General features: G+C 34.1%; 3 protein-coding genes across 11 annotated transcripts; 2 read left to right on the top strand and 1 right to left on the bottom strand.

The window, feature by feature from the left end:
* The first annotated feature begins 1,787 nt into the window (after positions 1 to 1,787).
* Positions 1,788 to 4,787, top strand: LOC128878848 (ecdysteroid-phosphate phosphatase). 3 transcript variants are annotated; one of them, XM_054127417.1, is made up of 4 exons: positions 1,788 to 2,209; positions 2,533 to 2,770; positions 2,838 to 3,539; positions 3,644 to 4,787. In XM_054127417.1, the coding sequence occupies exons 1-4, from the start codon at positions 2,103 to 2,105 to the stop codon at positions 4,433 to 4,435; spliced, it is 1,839 nt and encodes a 612-aa protein (XP_053983392.1). In that variant the 5' UTR covers positions 1,788 to 2,102; the 3' UTR covers positions 4,436 to 4,787. The 3 variants fall into 3 exon arrangements, with proteins under 3 accessions (XP_053983392.1, XP_053983394.1, XP_053983393.1); XM_054127419.1 differs by having other exon boundaries at positions 2,100 to 2,235; positions 2,533 to 2,723; XM_054127418.1 differs by having other exon boundaries at positions 2,100 to 2,235.
* Positions 4,788 to 5,168: 381 nt separating this feature from the next.
* LOC128878852 (electron transfer flavoprotein subunit beta) lies at positions 5,169 to 6,456 on the bottom strand. The gene is made up of 3 exons (XM_054127427.1): positions 6,264 to 6,456; positions 5,764 to 6,162; positions 5,169 to 5,695 (listed from the first exon to the last, which is right to left on the bottom strand). The coding sequence occupies exons 1-3, from the start codon at positions 6,312 to 6,314 to the stop codon at positions 5,384 to 5,386; spliced, it is 762 nt and encodes a 253-aa protein (XP_053983402.1). The 5' UTR covers positions 6,315 to 6,456; the 3' UTR covers positions 5,169 to 5,383.
* Positions 6,457 to 6,962: 506 nt separating this feature from the next.
* LOC128878849 (uncharacterized) lies at positions 6,963 to 15,281 on the top strand. Of its 7 annotated transcripts, none has more exons than XR_008457513.1 (8): positions 6,963 to 7,565; positions 8,311 to 8,795; positions 8,869 to 9,331; positions 9,589 to 9,746; positions 9,902 to 10,069; positions 10,237 to 10,687; positions 10,742 to 10,876; positions 15,126 to 15,281. XR_008457513.1 is itself a non-coding variant. In XM_054127421.1 (8 exons), exons 2-7 carry the CDS (start codon positions 8,342 to 8,344, stop codon positions 10,867 to 10,869), a joined length of 1,818 nt encoding a protein of 605 aa, XP_053983396.1. In that variant the 5' UTR covers positions 6,963 to 7,565; positions 8,311 to 8,341; the 3' UTR covers positions 10,870 to 10,876; positions 15,126 to 15,278. The 7 variants fall into 7 exon arrangements, 6 of the variants coding, with proteins under 6 accessions (XP_053983396.1, XP_053983398.1, XP_053983395.1 ...); XM_054127421.1 differs by having other exon boundaries at positions 10,237 to 10,683; positions 15,126 to 15,278; XM_054127423.1 differs by lacking the exon at positions 15,126 to 15,281 and having other exon boundaries at positions 8,318 to 8,795; positions 10,237 to 10,683; positions 10,742 to 15,080.
* Positions 15,282 to 16,886: the final 1,605 nt, after the last annotated feature.

Genomic DNA, 16,886 nt, shown 5'->3' with positions numbered 1-16,886 from the left:
GACCGTGATATTCGTAAGCATAAGTATCATTCTTTTATATTATGTATTAGCTGATGTGTAATGAATTGCTTTTTAAACCATAAGAATTACGACAAACTTGTGTAACTTACTCTACCAGGTAGTGCTAGTCACGAGATCGCATCTAGTCATTGAAACGTGCAATGGAACATAAACAGCCATTTACTTGTTCCACCTACACCAGAGATGGGCAAAATTTCCTTTTAACGTTAAATGCGCGACAGAACCTTAATAATTGCATCGAGTCCTCGTCCGTTGCATGTGCAACTAGTAACGATTAGTACTTGACATAAGCTAAGCAAATAGGATTTACATATTATTGAATTGGTTACCTCGATCATTGCATGGACCTCGATACTTGCGATAACTTTCAGCCTCTCCTTCTTGCAACAATTAAAGTATTAATCGTAGCTACCGAGAATAGACTGTAAGTGAGGTTCATTGGATTAGTTACTTCGATCATTGCACGAACCTTGATATTTGCATCAATTTATCGCATTTTGTCGCTAACGATGTTATATCGAGGGAATGCACGTCCATCAAGAGCCAACTAAAAAATAAAAAAATATTCTTGAATTTAGACAGAATGCTTCGTACAAGAAATCGAAAAGTTTATTATTTTTCAGCACAAATGTATACAGGGTGTCCCAAAAATGTTGTAACACCTTGAAAGGGGTGGTTCGGGGGGTGATTTGAAACAACTTTTTCCTTAGCGAAAATGTTGTCCGAGGCTTCGTTGAGGAGATATTAACGGAAAACACTGACCAATCAGAGCGCGCGGATACCGTTGGAGCGACCGCGGTAGCGAAGGCTATGTGCTAAGCGGCCGCGTTCATAGGCTACCGCGAGCGCTCCATCGACCTACTCGCGCTCCGATTGGTCAGTGTTTTCCGTTAATATCTCCTCAACGAAGCCTCGAACAACATTTTCGCTAAGGAAAAAGTTGTTTCAAATCACCTCCCGAACCACCTCTTTCAAGGTGTAACAACATTTTTGGGACACCCTGTATAGAAGTGTTTGTGATACGTTATAATAACGTTTTAACTGCTGACAGATTAAGTATTAAATATGGTATTCTAGTTCCGTAAGAAACCGTCAACGAACCTCCTATAGACACGATAAAATAGTACCTACAGACAAAATCAAATTTTCACGTCACATTTTAATTATCAAAGTGTTCGTTATCGTACGTAGGTAACTAAAGTATCATGGCTACGTCAACGGAAGTTAGGTGGAATAAATTTGAAAATGATAAACAAAAGCGACTCGCCTGGGAAGTATTTCTGTTTCTATATAATAAGTACTTCGTTTTCTACTTTCTTGTTGTAAAAGTCTGACGAGTGTTTCTCGGATTTGTACAGAATAGCAAAATTACGAAACTGTATAGCACGAGATTAGCTGACGTTAACGACGTTATTAGCGAGCGCGAAGGCGAGCGATGAGTCTGTCAAAGGTGAATAACGAAGGGCGTACAATACGAACCATAGAAAATGCGATATCTCGACGACTTCGACATCACGGAAGTTACACGAGAAACTCGAGCTTGAAGTTTGTACTTACGTGTAGTTAATTGAAATTCTCGATCACCTACGACAACTGGCAGGGTTAAATGCGTACTATTTTATATACAATATACATATGCATATATCATTGTATAATATATGCTGCGAGGGTTGTTTGAATTTCTCTTGGATTTTATAATTTTAATATAAATAAAAGTACTTGGAAAAACGATGACTTTTAAATCACACGTTCGGATAGTATAGTGTTTTTAAGAAACAGCGCTGCCTGTTTGTTTACTCTGCGACGGAATATCGAAATAGAATCCTTTCGTCGACTACCGTCGACTGCAACAATAAACTGAGCGAAACAAATTCGACGAAAACGGTCAAAAATAATTCAGAGTATTTACTCGATGCGTTGAAAATTCTTGATCGTTCCGAAAACACATTAACAATTCGTCCACTATTTAAAATAGTATTATAAATATCTCTGTTTCAAATTTCACCTAGTATTGCCTCAAAGCATTTATCGCAGCGCTGTTGGTAGCAACTATCGGCAACTACCGACCGTAATGTACCGTCATGGCGACGTTACCGCCACGGAAAAATCCGACTCCAACGAAAATTTTAAAACAACACCTTACTCCGTTGCAAACGCTTTTGCAGTTAGGTTTTCCGAAACACCGAGCGTGAGTACCACAATACCTCCATAAAAGTACGTCGTCCTTTATTTGCGATCCTACGGTCAATTTTGAACATTTGCCTAGAACGTATTGTAAACAAACAGCTGTCAAACTAAATATTACTGCTACCTTTTCTCTCCTTTTTTTAAGAAAAATGTGTCCGTTTCAAGTAATCTTAGTTTGTCGTAAAAATTTAATGTCTTAATTTATCAAGTGACCCTGCTGTTATTACTTTTGTAAAATATTTGTATCCTTTATTGTGGAAAAAATTCAACAATGTAAACTGTTATAATTCACGATAATTAAAGCGTGCATTGCGTTATTTGTAGAGAGAAGGCACTGGCTGCTACAGGACATCGAGGTGTTCAACTTGCATCCGATTGGCTAGTGGCTCACGTCAGAGATCCTACTTTGGATTCCGATGCTCAGAGACAATATGTTCTATACGCGTGCCCGACGGGTACATTAGCCAAGCATCTTACAAAATTTTGGTCTGAGAGCAAAGAACTTACATGGAATGGTGCACATAATTATATGCCACATATTACTCTTGTGTCATTCTTTAATGTATGATATGACATTAACAATGCACATTAATCGAAATCAAAGGATTACATAAAAATATTGTTTATAGGCTCCGGACGAATCTACGGAAGAATTGGTAAATGCCCTTGAGAATATAGTTAATCAGGATGTATTGCCAGATCACATAGAGTTAGAAACCTATGTGTCTCCCAATTTTATGGGTCTTTTTGTTAAAGAAACAAACGCGGAATGGCTAAAAAATATTGCTATTCGTTATGTAAATAAACTTACGAGTTTAGGCATCTCCGCAGAGCCGCAAGTAAAGTCTTCCCATCTGACGTTAGTTTATCAATTTCCTAGCAATTTGTATCAACAACTTCGTTTAATGGTAGAGAAACTTACGCTTAGTTCTCCAGCTAATTGGGAACTTAGATTGTATTCCAGAGATGCTAGGCTACAGAATGCACATGTGCATAAAGTGACGCATCCTCACATGCCTAGAGAACACGACGAATTAGAATTAAGAGTGGGAGATTACATTTACATTCCAGAAGGGGCGTGTAGTATATCTACGGATGGTTGGGTCGAAGGTGTTTCTTGGTTGACCGGTATTTCGGGTCATTTACCTTTGAATCACACGAAACGCACAGCGGAATCGGATTCGTGGACCTTGCATACTACCATACAGCTTACAGACAATAAAACTGAAATTTTAGAAAAAGAAGAGATACCAGTAACGCGAAAACCACCAGTATTATTGCCGAATGATTCTGCGGATACTCCTGATGGAATAGCAACGACCAATGAACCAGTAAATTAGATTGTTTATCGTATAGATTAATTGCGATTGCTCTTCGATAAATACAATTATAATTATTATTGACTTTCATTTTCAATGTTTTTCTTCTTATACAGATCGAAGCTTCCGAAGCACCATCGAGTTCCTCGAGGCAAATTTTCATTTGTCGCCATGGAGAAAGAGTAGACTTTACGTTTGGAGCATGGATTCCTTATTGTTTCGAAGTAAATGGCTCCTATGTTAGGAGAGATTTAAACATGCCAAAAGAAATACCATCGAGAAATATACAAGATTTTCATAACGATAGTCCTTTAACAACAGTAGGTGAAGTGCAAGCAAGCTTAGTAGGAGAAGCAATGAAATCATCTAGCATTAAAATAGATGTAGCTTTTACTTCGCCATCGTTAAGATGTATCCAAACGCTGACTCACATTTTAAAAGGATTAGATTCGAACATTCCAATGAAAATAGAGCCAGGGTTGATAGAGTGGTTAGCATGGTATCCAAATGGTGTACCAGTTTGGATGACATCCGAGGAATTAATGAAAGCTGGTTTTAACGTAGACGAAAGTTACGATCCAATTATTAAAACAAAAGAGCTTCCATTAAAAGAGAATGCAGCACAGTATTATGAACGAAGTTACGAACTAATCAAACGAATTATCGAAAGTACCGTAGGGAATATTTTAATAGTAGCTCATGCTGCTTCTTTAGCAGCATGTACCAGACAATTAACTGGTGGTAGAGTACCACCAGCTGCTGAAGTAACTAGATTAGTTCAAAGAGTACCATATCTAGCATGTTTAACAGCCCGCGAAGGATTGGATGGTTGGCAACTTCATCCACCTCCGTTTCCACCTATAACGCATACCAGTAATACCAGATTCGATTGGAAAGTGTTAATGTAAAAATATGATTAATATTTTTAAGTAATGTTTCTCTCTTTTTGTCTTTCGAGATACAAAAGCAGGCTAATCGTGAAAGACTGTTAAAATACAATACACTTCTGTAACATATTCATCGGTACGGAGGATACGAAAAGAGAATAAGTATTATAATTATTTTCTGGATTGGGTTATTTATAATGTGCAAATTTTAAAAATGCCAGTTCGTTATTCGATTTTTTAAGAAATTAACAGTAGTAGGGGAATAAATACGGGTATTGGCATTTAATTCTACCTTTTCTGTAGAAAAGGATTTAAGTAATGTGTATTCTAATCTTTATAAAGATTGTTCGAATTACATATTTTAATATAATAATTCTTAAAAAAATATTTTATCATAAGCTTCATATTTGACATCTAGAAAGCTTTTTAGTAAAACAATTGATGGTATTCTAAACATGTGATGAAAAAATATTATCGATATTACAATTATAAGAACATATTAAAAGTTATACAATTTAAATTTTCCGTTATATCTATTTTAAAATCAAACGTAAGGTACGAATTAAAAATATTTAAACTGTTGTCAATTTACTGTGCATCGAGATTTTCAAATCTGCATGTATTTTGAATATATTATTATTTTTGAACACATTTTTGAAGCACACAAGATAGATTGTGCGAATAATGTGTGAAAATATAGAAGTACAAAATCGACGTAGAAAGACAGTGTTATTGCATTTACCAAAGAGACATATATAAGTATATGAAATGTTATTTTATTATGGATGTCAGTTATATCCTAAAGTGACCTACCACTTTATTTTATGCAATAAAAATTTATTCATATATAACATACAACATCTCATGATGTATAAAAAAAACTGTTCTATATACAGTAAAGTTTAATAAAGGTATAACGAATACAAAAGGCATCAAAATATTCTCTTTTAGCTATCCAACAAGACATAATTAAACATGACCACCTTCCTTCAATTTTGTAATTAAAGTATCAACATCTGGTAGAATAGCACCAGCTTGCCTAACCGGTGGTTCTTCGATTGATACAACATCAATTCTGGCAGTGGTATCAACACCAAGATCCTTTGGTGTTACTTTTTTAATTGGTTTTTTCTTAGCTTTCATAATGTTTGGTAATGTAGCATACCGTGGTTCGTTAAGCCGAAGATCGGCACTTAAAACTGCTGGTGTTTTCATTTTAACAACCTCCAAACCTCCATCAATTTCACGTGTGACTGTTAGCTCGCCGTTATTATTTTCAATCTAAAAAGAGAAAAAATCAATTTCATCTTTTGTACAATTTATATAAAAATTATGTTCAATTGACGTACTTTACTACAGAATGTTCCAGCTGGCCAATCTAAAATACCTGCAACCATTTGTGCAGTTTGATTGCAATCATCATCTATAGCTTGTTTACCAACAATGACTAAATCCGCTTTTTCATCTACAGCTAATTTGGCTAAAATTTTGGAAACATGAATAGGTTGTAGAGTGTCGTATTCTGGTCCAGACACTTCTACGTGAATTCCTTTATCAGCGCCCATTGCAAGCGCGGTTCGTATCACATCTTGAGATTGCGTTGGTCCACATGAAACTGCAATTATTTCTTGTACTAATTTTTTCTCTTTCATTCGCACAGCTTCCTCGATCGCAATTTCATCAAAAGGGTTCATCGAATGCTTGATGCCATCGGTTACGACACCTGTTTTATCCGATTTAACCCGAATCTGGCAAGATAAAAAAAAATTAATTAAGAATGGAACACAATTCCTTATCGTATCTTATGTTAACAAATAATCTTTTGAATTTTTATATTATTAAAATATACCTTAACCGCGTAATCGATAACTCTCTTTACACCTACAAGGGCACGCGCCATCGTTAACAAATAAACAGATCGATAAATTACACAATTAAGAATTATAACTAACTCTCTCCCATAATACTTGTTTGGAAATGACAACGAAATCGTTCAACGTCTCTTAAACGTGGCGGGAGCGTTCGTTTAGGCTAGTCTAAAGTTCATCTCTCCTGCGATATGAAACAAATAGATGTATGTGCATACATATACATCCATATGTACACTTGCTTCACGAAGATATTTTCACCCAGTTCGCGCTGATGTATGTAAACGTCATAACATGGCCGTTTCAGATCTTGCGTTCGATTATAACATTACTTAAATAGTTTTTATATTATTCAAAGAATAAAACGATAAAAATAGAAGTTCAAATTTGTAGGTCACTATGACGTAAGATTTCTGTTACCTCTGACTGGCTTACATATATAAACATACATAAGAAGTAACATTCGGCATGGTCTGACTTTTACGCGATAAATGTTCCCTTGAATTGTAATCTTTTTGCTACAGATAAAAAATGCACCTATTTACGTAACCGTGTATACGTTTCAATCTTAATCGCGTTTTAAGAGTTATTTACAATGCTAGTTCACGTTTCGCCTTTCTGTTTCGGTATATACGATTTAAGGCCATTTCCAACTGTGCAACATATAAATGGCGCGTAAACAACGCGTTTGTTTCAAACGAAAAATTAAGAAATTAATTTATACGCATCACTCTCGCTATCGTTGTTTTCTTCGTTGCGGAAACACTATATAAATATGAATTACACGTGTATTTTTCATAAGAGACAAGATTTTTGTTGAAACCTGGAGTCACGGTAAATAGAATTTTCGGAATGTAGAAAAATTCTTGTCATGCAATTTTATAGTTGAACGAAATTAACAGAAAAGAGAGTCAAAGGGATCGCTATGGAGCCAATCAGAATGGATATGAAATCAAGTTTGCGCCACACATGGCGTCCAAGAACCGACGCCATCTAACGTCTGGCATTCCTGTTTTTTTTTCGTGCGGGTAAAATCACGGCTTTCTATAGCGCGCAAGCCTTTATCGTTTTGTTTTGTAGAATTCGGTAAGTTAAGTGAATATCTTTGGTAAATTGACTATGCTATACGTACGCCGAATGAAATGTTAGCTGAGAAAAAGCGTTCACGCGTCAAGAAAGTGTGTGGGAAAATGAGTTAACCGTGTGTTAACGCGCAGTGGTCAACAATCCGTGGAAGTTTACCAAGGGAATATATTCCATATTCAGGACTTGATAACATCGAGGTAATTTTACATCGTTGCTTACGATCGACTGTATTACGTGAGTTTTTCCAGTATTTCCGTAATTTATAGCCGCCGAGAGTTTCCTTCGTGTTTATGTTTACTCCTCTAATTACCCCCTCCCTCCTCGGCCACCCTCTGAGTCTGAACTTTTCCTGAAATTCTCCCTCGTTTTTTTTTTTCATACTTGATATACTGTTTTCTTTCAGCATTGTCTCCTTTCGATTATTTTCACTGTTATATCATTTCTTGTATTTTGTCTGTTTGTTACTTGTTTGACTCCAATAACCAAACTATGCCAAGCAAAATGACTTTCCTATCATTAAGATATCCAGAGTAATTTGTTGATTGCTCTAATCTATTGTGATTGAATGAATGTTGATACTTTGTTGCTAAGAAATCACCTTAAAGTTCGATTAGTAGTTATGCAAGAGTTATCTACAAATATTTTTGTTGCTTTTTAACATGTTTGCTGCTGAGTTCACATATGCTATGAACATATTACAAGGTCTAGCTTTAAAATAATGTTTTTGATTATCTGGATTCTTGCCTTGATAATGTATCGGTAGTGTCCCAATGTCGTTGGTGTCTTGCTTGGTTTAGAAATGTAAACTAAATCTTGAAAAACATCCAAAATGATGAGACACGTGGTGAAGCAAGTGATAATAAAGCTGAGCAGTGAACATGTTAAATATATTCTGCTGTTGTGTAATATATTTTTGTTTAATCGATATTGATTTCTTATAAGCACTTAGGAAGACGTATATACTGAGTGAAAAATGAGTGCATCTGCCTTAAAGTCAACGATACCAGGAGTAGGTACATCTCCAACTTCTGCCAGTCATTCTATTCTACCGATGAATGCAATGGCACAAAAAGTTGTATCAGGATCAGAACCAGGATCTATGAAGCCTTTACCAGGAACTGGACTAAGCTATGTTACATTACAACCACCCTCTCAACCTTTGAGCTTGGTACAAGATCATAGACCTTCGGTATATCAAACCCCACCATATGTAAGCAGCAATTCAGAAAAAGAATCGGATTTGGATAAATTAATTCCCAATGGAGTGGAAATTATAAAAGCAGAAACGGAACAAACTATGTCTGTTGCTATAAAGCAAAGCGAGTCTAATAGAAATAACAATTTAAGTCCGGATAATCCTACTCAAGAATCACCAAAAGAGATTCAAACTGAACAAGCGATGACATCTATTAGTTTAGATTTTCCTGGTTAGTATGTCCATAATACATTTTTCATTATAAATTTCATATGAATTAGATTTATACGTATATGTTCCTTTAGCATTATGTCCACAACTGCAAAATAAAGTTGAAGAAAAGAAAACTTCTGTAAATAATGGTTCAAAAGAATCCGATGGAACGCCAATTAATACAGCTATACAAACAAAGTTATCTTCGCACAAGGTGGAAGATAGTTCAGTAAAAGCTGATAGTCAAAAGTCAAAAGCTACATCTCAAAATACAAAATTTGCAGCAGATAGTTCTGCAATGTCACAAACGAATAATCCACCAAAGGTCGAAACGAAAGTCACTGGTTCGCCGAAAGCAAATAAACGAAAATCTAGAGAATTAAAGGATTTAAAGGGAATATCGGCAGCTTCGGATGGTGCAAGTAAACCAAAAAGAAATCGAATTCAAACACAGCCTTATCAAAGTCCATTACCAGAAATCGCGTTACTCGTAAAAAATTTAAATAAGCCACCGCCGTCTAAAGCAATCGATGACAAACTTATAGTATTCTACAAGTAAGTACAATTCGTATATCATTAAAAATGTAAACTCAATTCATTTTTTCTCTAGATATATAAAAGTATAAGATATACGATGTAATAATTAATGAAGAATAATACAAATTTTGAATATTTTACATTGAATTACATGTATATATATATATTTTTTTAAATATTATTCCTTAATATAATAAAAATACAAATATAAATAAAATTACTAATACTTTATATCTATCATACATTCATTAATTCTTATTGATATTTATTATTAGAAATGAATTTTTGGCTGTGAGAAATGCGGAGGGAAGCTTTTATGTATGTCAAGCAATGCAAAATATATATAAGTCAAGCAGACGAATTCGTATACGTTGGCTTTCTCAAGACAAAAATAATGGAGAAATATATTCACCAGATTTTTATGATTTCATAGGTAATTTTGTGTGAATTTTGGTTACAGATAGTAGATATTAAATTTTAAGTACATTTATTTTATTAATGTAATATTGCATAATACATGTATAATTCTTATATAATATATATAATATAAAACACATTTACATACATCGCATCGTTTTGAAATTTCAGACTTTGATTGTATATTAACGAATCTAAATTTGAATAAAATTGATAAAAACAAATTTCAATTAACCAAAATTGAACTATTGCGTACAGAGAATATTTTGAAAAGAGCAATCGATGTTGAAGCTGGCGTATCTGAAAAACCTCGAGTAACGGAAGAACATCCAGATGGACGTTAGTGACCAATATTTAAATATATTACATATGACTATAAATTTTATTTATGTATAAAAAATTATTACCTTTACGAGTTTCTATAGTAACAACTTATCTTTTATTTATATAATTCGAATTTTGTAAAAGTATTCCATGGAATTGAAATTTTAATATCTTATCCACAGTTGACCTTTCACTTTATAAAGATGAATCACAATTGAAAAGAAGAAAAAACTACAGCTTACACAAACAAAAGCAAAGTTTACGTAAGAAATCAAAACGAATTGAAAGCTCGTCTGATGACGAAACTCCCGAAGAAGAGTCAGGGAAAAAATCACCAAAATTAAATCGTTCTAAAAAAAGGACGGTTAATAAAGCGTTAGCGATTGCTAAATCTGTTGCAAAAGGATCAAGTAGAGCGGAGAGAGCATTAAACAGAAATACAAAATCTGGAACTGAAGTTACTACGACCATTAATACTAGCGTTACCTCCGGTACTACGGCTGCTAATGCTGTTCCACCTGTAAGTGCTCCTAAAAATAACTCTGGCGTTAAAAAGAGTGAAAATAAAAAGATCATAAAACCACAGAATAATAACAGTACGAGTGGAGTTTCAAGGCCAAAACAACGTGGTAAGTAATTTATTTTATTACGATTTAAATATCTTCATTTATGAAATTTAATTTTTAGCATCTACACAAAACATACAGCAACAGAGTAGTAAACCAGCAGGACGTCCAAAACGTATAGCTGCATCCACAAGTATTTTGTCGACTGAAGAAACAACTTCTCGAAAAAAGCCACGTGGACGAGCATAAGATTAACGTAATTTACATGTTTTTCCTAGGCTACACCTAGAACAGAGTCTGCATCGTAGGCAATATGTACACGTAGTGCACTCTTTGAAATTTGCGATCAATTTGTAATGTAATATATATGATCTCAAGATTCTTATATCTATCAGGTGCTGCATTATATTATAGTCCAACAATGTGGGATCAACAATTTATATAACTGTGCGGCAAATCGCATTTAACGGAAAAAAAGACTCAGAGACTTATGAGAGTGATATTGTGATATCATGCAAAATTTGTACATATCGTCTACGTTTCAGATTCCTACAGGAGAAGAAAGTTACGGAATGTATGAGGAACGGTACCTTGGTTGAGTAATAACTGTCTACAGGGTGTCACATGCTAATGCACTCTTGCAATAGTCTATTTTTGATGTTGTGAGTGAACTGTACGTGATTCAGTTGAGTTTAAATGTACACTTTCCATTGGATATGATAGCTATGTACAAATATATATGTCTGGGGCTTGTATGTACTCTATGAAAAGATTAAAACACAAAAGAAAATAGAGTACCAGAAGATGATAAGAATCCGTGAATTATCGATCTCCAACTTATGGATCGGTAGATTTAGAAGTACAATATCTGTACATTACGCTGAATCTTTGCTGTTTAAAAAAATAGCATTACAGAATGGTCCAGCGCCTATACTAAAGACAGGCAGAGAAAAAAAGTGCCCTCAACTGTAAATCCAAGTCCTGTTGTTGAATCTATGGATTCATAAAGAAACCTTATGGCTGAAAATATAACGTTTTACTTATAGTTTATTTTCGAATCATTTGTATCGATGACTTGCTAATATTATTCATTGTTATAGAAATCAAAAGGATCATGTTAATTAACTATGGTGGTGTCAAACTATAATTTAGCCACTTAAACATATTATATTCTTTCCTTTAAAGAAGATAATAATAGCACTTATTTACTCTGATAAGTCTGGATTTAAATGTATAAACTTGCTTTATCTATGTATTATTTTATTTTCTTTTTTTTTTTCAAAGATTATGGACAAATTGTATATTTACCGAGAGATAGATGATTATGATTTACATTTCACCAAAACTAAATTCATATAATTTAATGTAGTTTATAGTTTATATTGTGTCGAAATGTGTTATTGGAAATAGAAATTTCTGTCAATATCAAGAAATGGGATTTATAAAAGTTATTTAAGACGATGTATATTGAAGAAGGTATCGAGATATGTATTTCTTTTTTAACGTTACGACGATATATTAACGTACCTTACAAGTTATTTTGCGTAAACAAATAAAACTATTTTTGGAAAACAAAAGGCAGATTATATCGGTTAAGGTTACTTTCTTTCTTTCTTTCTTTCTTTTTTTTTTTTTTTTTAAATTGTAAATTCTGTCTCCGGAGATGTGTACACTTATTTTATGCATTGGCCGTTGAATATGCACAAACTTAACGAGAAAGTTGTTTCTCACTTACATGATTTTATCTACGTATGTACATATAAAGATTAGGTAAACGAAATTGTGAAAATGGATACAAAAATTTATGAGCGTTTGGAATCTTGAAGGCTAATGTATCTTATTCATTTGATAAAATATTTCATTTTTATATCGCAATGAAAGCAATTGCAGAACTTGGTCTCTTATTTCAGCAGACACTGAATACATGTACGATGTACATATACTTCGTAAGACTACGACATAAAGACAATTCAAGAATGCCGTTTAAATGATTAGGCATATCGACCTCTATTGAAATAGGATACAAGATAATTATTATATTAAGTGGTTAAAATGGATTTAATTCTTGAGATGGGAGATGAATAAGATACCAATCCTATCATTGGTCCATTGCATATTGTATTTAAAATATACACATACATAATGTATAAATTTAAAGTATATGCAAACGTAATGTATAAATTTAGTAAATGAAAAATTTTAATGATGACAACCAATGAATTTGCTTATATTGTTATTGAATTTTTGCTTTAAAAGCATTGTCACTTTTTTGGGAATTAGTTATACGATAACAAAGTAATCAGAGGACGTTGCAAATAATGATTAATATCATCATTAGCGTCGATGGAAGACATGTAATATATAATAAATTTTCAAATTAAACTGCACTTTATTGTTTCGAGAGTCAATGAATTACACGACGCGTATAAATACAACTCTCGATATTCTTCTCTTGAGCCATTTATGAGTCTAAGACAAAATAGCACGAAGGAAACTGAATCGAAAAGCAACGATGCATTTGCGTGCGGGCTGATATTTGTTCAGAATACTTAAATATATGTATATTAAATTTCAAAGATCGAAATTTCAATGTAGACACTAGATAATTCACGACATAAATCATCTTGCGCTTAGACACGATAAAATTTCACATCATATTTGCCAATATAAATTTGTCGCGTGCGACAAATATTTATTTAAGCCAGTTAATCCCAAATTTTGTATGATTACTAGCGTATAAAATCATCCGCATCTTTTCTTCTTTATCGTGATTGTATTTTCTAAAATGAACGTTTAAGAAAGCCAAAGATATATTCGTTACATAAAAGTATAATTATATTTAAAATTGAAAGTACAAACAATTTTTCATGAAAGTGTCAAAACTTTGCACCCAAATTTGGGAAGCACTGGTTTAAAAAATGTTGCGTTCAACACGATCTCAACTACCTCGTGATACAACTTATTTCCCATATAATGTAAAATTTTATGTTTAATTTCAGGTACATATGGTTTAAAGAAACTTTGTTCCATTTGCATTATAAATTACGTTTATACTTTAAGTTAATATACAAGACACTTAATATAGCTATTTGAAATATCTTTTGCATATATTTTTTGAACGATTTGTTTGATAACTTTCTGAATTTAAAAAAATATAAAAATAAAGTATATATTATTTATCATCTGTATACACTTTTGGATTAATTTTGAGAAGTTTGCCAAGTATTTAATTTTGTACTTTACTTTGTTAATTAAAAAACATGTTTCGCATAACCATATTAAGTGTCTCGTATTGTATAATCCAAAAATAGCATTGATAAATTTGTAGTGCCAATTGTTTTCAAACTTTTAAGCAGTATTCCTTTGACAAGGTTTGTCTTAAGACACGCGAAATCAATTATTGGCTCTTCTAGCACTGCTTCAATGAATTTACAGCATACGCCTCTAATTAATCTGAATGTCACGATTGCATTCTAATTATGTAATAAGCACATAAACCGTATTATGCGTGACGCATTTAAATAGACGTTTAACTAATGATTAAATAAAGCGATCGTGCGATTATCACTAAGTATGGTTCTTGTAAGAATGAATATTTACATAGATAAAATGTACAGCCCACATGCGAAAATATCGGGCTATACTCGAAATACGTTGCGAAGAAATTCTTTTTGCTTCAAGATCACCTACAATTTATACATATTTCCATTAGGCAACATTTATAAGCAAAGTTTTACTCTAAAGAAATCGATATCTGTCATTTTCGTTTAGATGGTAGTTGTTTTCAATTTGGAGATCGAATCGATTTTTATACAATTTTGGGATCTATTAGAAACTATAGACAATTTTTTGTAGACCATAAAGAAACCAATTACGAATAATAATTTTGACAATATTTATGATTTATACGGTTACAGTAGCCTTTTCTTTAATCGAGTAGCAAAATAACTTTACCAAGAATTCTTTTACTGGCGTGTCTTTTAAATAATTCGATTCGATGTCCTATGGAATAACAACGCAAATCGACACCGAAATGCGAGTAAATTAAACGCGGCCTACTTTGTACCTAAAATTGAAACAATCGATCGTACGAAGCAAAAAAGCGGGAGAAACGAAGAATGATCTGTTTTGGAAACGTGTTTCAAGTAACAAGCCCCGATCCTTTTGAGATTCATTTTTCTAGAAGTTATTCTATACAATTTACACGCAACTTTACCGTTAGAATCAATTACAAAGGGTCTCGGATAATCTAATTATACGACTAATATGAACTTAAACAAGGAACCTCTATCTGTCGTACTGTGTACTGTTTCCTTTGTGTATACATTATTCCATAATTTTCTTGAATTAACCACACGAGCTGATGATGGTTGGTGCAATCTGTATGTCCCCTGTGATTTAAGTTCGTAATGAATTGAGAATCAACGTTTTACAAATAATAAAAGATATTGTGAGTTTGGTGACAGGAGTCGGTTTTTATTCACGCGAACCCGTGTAATTTTCAGGGCTTAATTTCGCTGAGTTGCAATCGAAGCATGTGCAATGAGCGCGGCAATGGAGGGGAAGTCACGAAAGTAGACTGGAATACGCGAGTTTTTAATTGATAATTCGAAAACATTGAGCTTTGTATGTACGACATTTTCACGAATAAAAGTTTTTGAAAGTTACGCTTCGTTCGTATCCGTATGAATTGTGTAAATTAGTAGCAGTGATGGACAAACCCCTAGGCTTTGAATAAATCTGAAGTTTGCTGATATGTTTGTCTCGTTTCCTCTTTTAAAAATTTTCCAAAGAAGGAAACGAGACAAACATACCGGCAAACTTCAGATTTATTCGAAGTCTAGGGTTTTGCTCATCTCTGATTAGTAGCGCAACAATGAGAACGTGACCATACAACAATGTGGGTCACCTTGTGGCGCCACTAGTTCGCGTGTTCGCCGTACGCTAAACAATCATGGCGTCCATTTGTATTTCGTATCCACAAATTGGGTTGAATCGAAATAGAAGAATCGAGTACTGGATATAATACGGCAATGTATACAATTATTCATAACTAGAAGTAACTTAAAACTCATAGCTGAAGTAAATAGATCTGAAAGTTATACTGGAATAATACATTTGAAGGCGAACGCCATGTAGCGATCTACTCTCAACGTTTATTCGATTATAAGTATTTATTATATGTTACAATTTTAATTCTCGTTCGTTTTAACAATCCGTTAATTATAAATCATAATCGATTACTAGCCCACGCGTTAAAAATTCAAAGTATCACGAGCTACGACATTGTAAATCATCAAACGCTCGCCGGCGTGCGTTTCCGTGAAGCGTATCCGTCGCCTGATGGGTCGGTAATTCTAAAGCCCTGAATTAGAACCCCTGAAGCCCCTCTACGAGTTCGAACCAGAGTTGAAGTAACATTTAGTTTTAACGTTTCGTTAACATATGACAATGCGTGACTTCAACCCGTGATTCCAGCTCGTAAAAAATATTAGTATTCAAACATTTTTAGTTAATGTCTCCTTATGTTTAAGTTTATGTAAATAAGAATTTCGCTGATTCGAACGGTGGAGTACAACGTTACTCGGAAGTACATACGAGCTACGAAGTTTGTTCAACGAACGATCACCGTCCATTCAGCGTCACTGAAAAATTCGTCGATCCGACGCGATACGGAAGAGACAGAGATTTCGCGAGTATCCACGGTTCAAGATCGAGAATAAACCTAAGAGCGGAACGAGACGGTTTAGTTGTAATGCGGATCACGGAGTATTATTTATTAATAGCAAAGCTGGTGTGGCCGGCACCAGGGAGTGGCAGTGCCATGCTAAAGTGAGCGCGACAGAACACCGGATCGTGGAACGGATCTTTGGATCTTTTTTCCTCCTTCCTTCATACCCCCCACCCTTCCTGTACCTCTTTCTCTTTTCACCTCAGCATCCGTTTCTCCGTCTATCTCATTCTGTTTCCTATCTCTTTCTCCCTCTACCGGTTCTCTTCATCTGTTCCACTGCTCTTTCTCTTCGTCGTCCCACTCAGGGATGAGTCTACCACGAAGCTAACGAAGCTTCGACTTCGGCCCCTCCAACAGAGTATTCGTTGGTTTTTTAATTAATGTATCATTCTATTTAACGTGGATATTAAACAGTTCCTAAACAAGGCTTATTTATACATTACAAAGTGTTTTCCAAAAGGGACTTTAGAATTTTGTTTTTCAATAACAAGCACGTCTGACAACTTAGTTGTGGTAAACGTTTATCGAAGTA

Source organism: Hylaeus volcanicus, chromosome 6, assembly GCF_026283585.1.
Source record: "Hylaeus volcanicus isolate JK05 chromosome 6, UHH_iyHylVolc1.0_haploid, whole genome shotgun sequence".
In the NCBI taxonomy this organism is placed as follows: Eukaryota; Metazoa; Arthropoda; class Insecta; order Hymenoptera; family Colletidae; genus Hylaeus; species Hylaeus volcanicus.
Note: the sequence above shows the minus strand (reverse complement) of the source record. Positions and strands in the feature narration are given on the sequence as shown.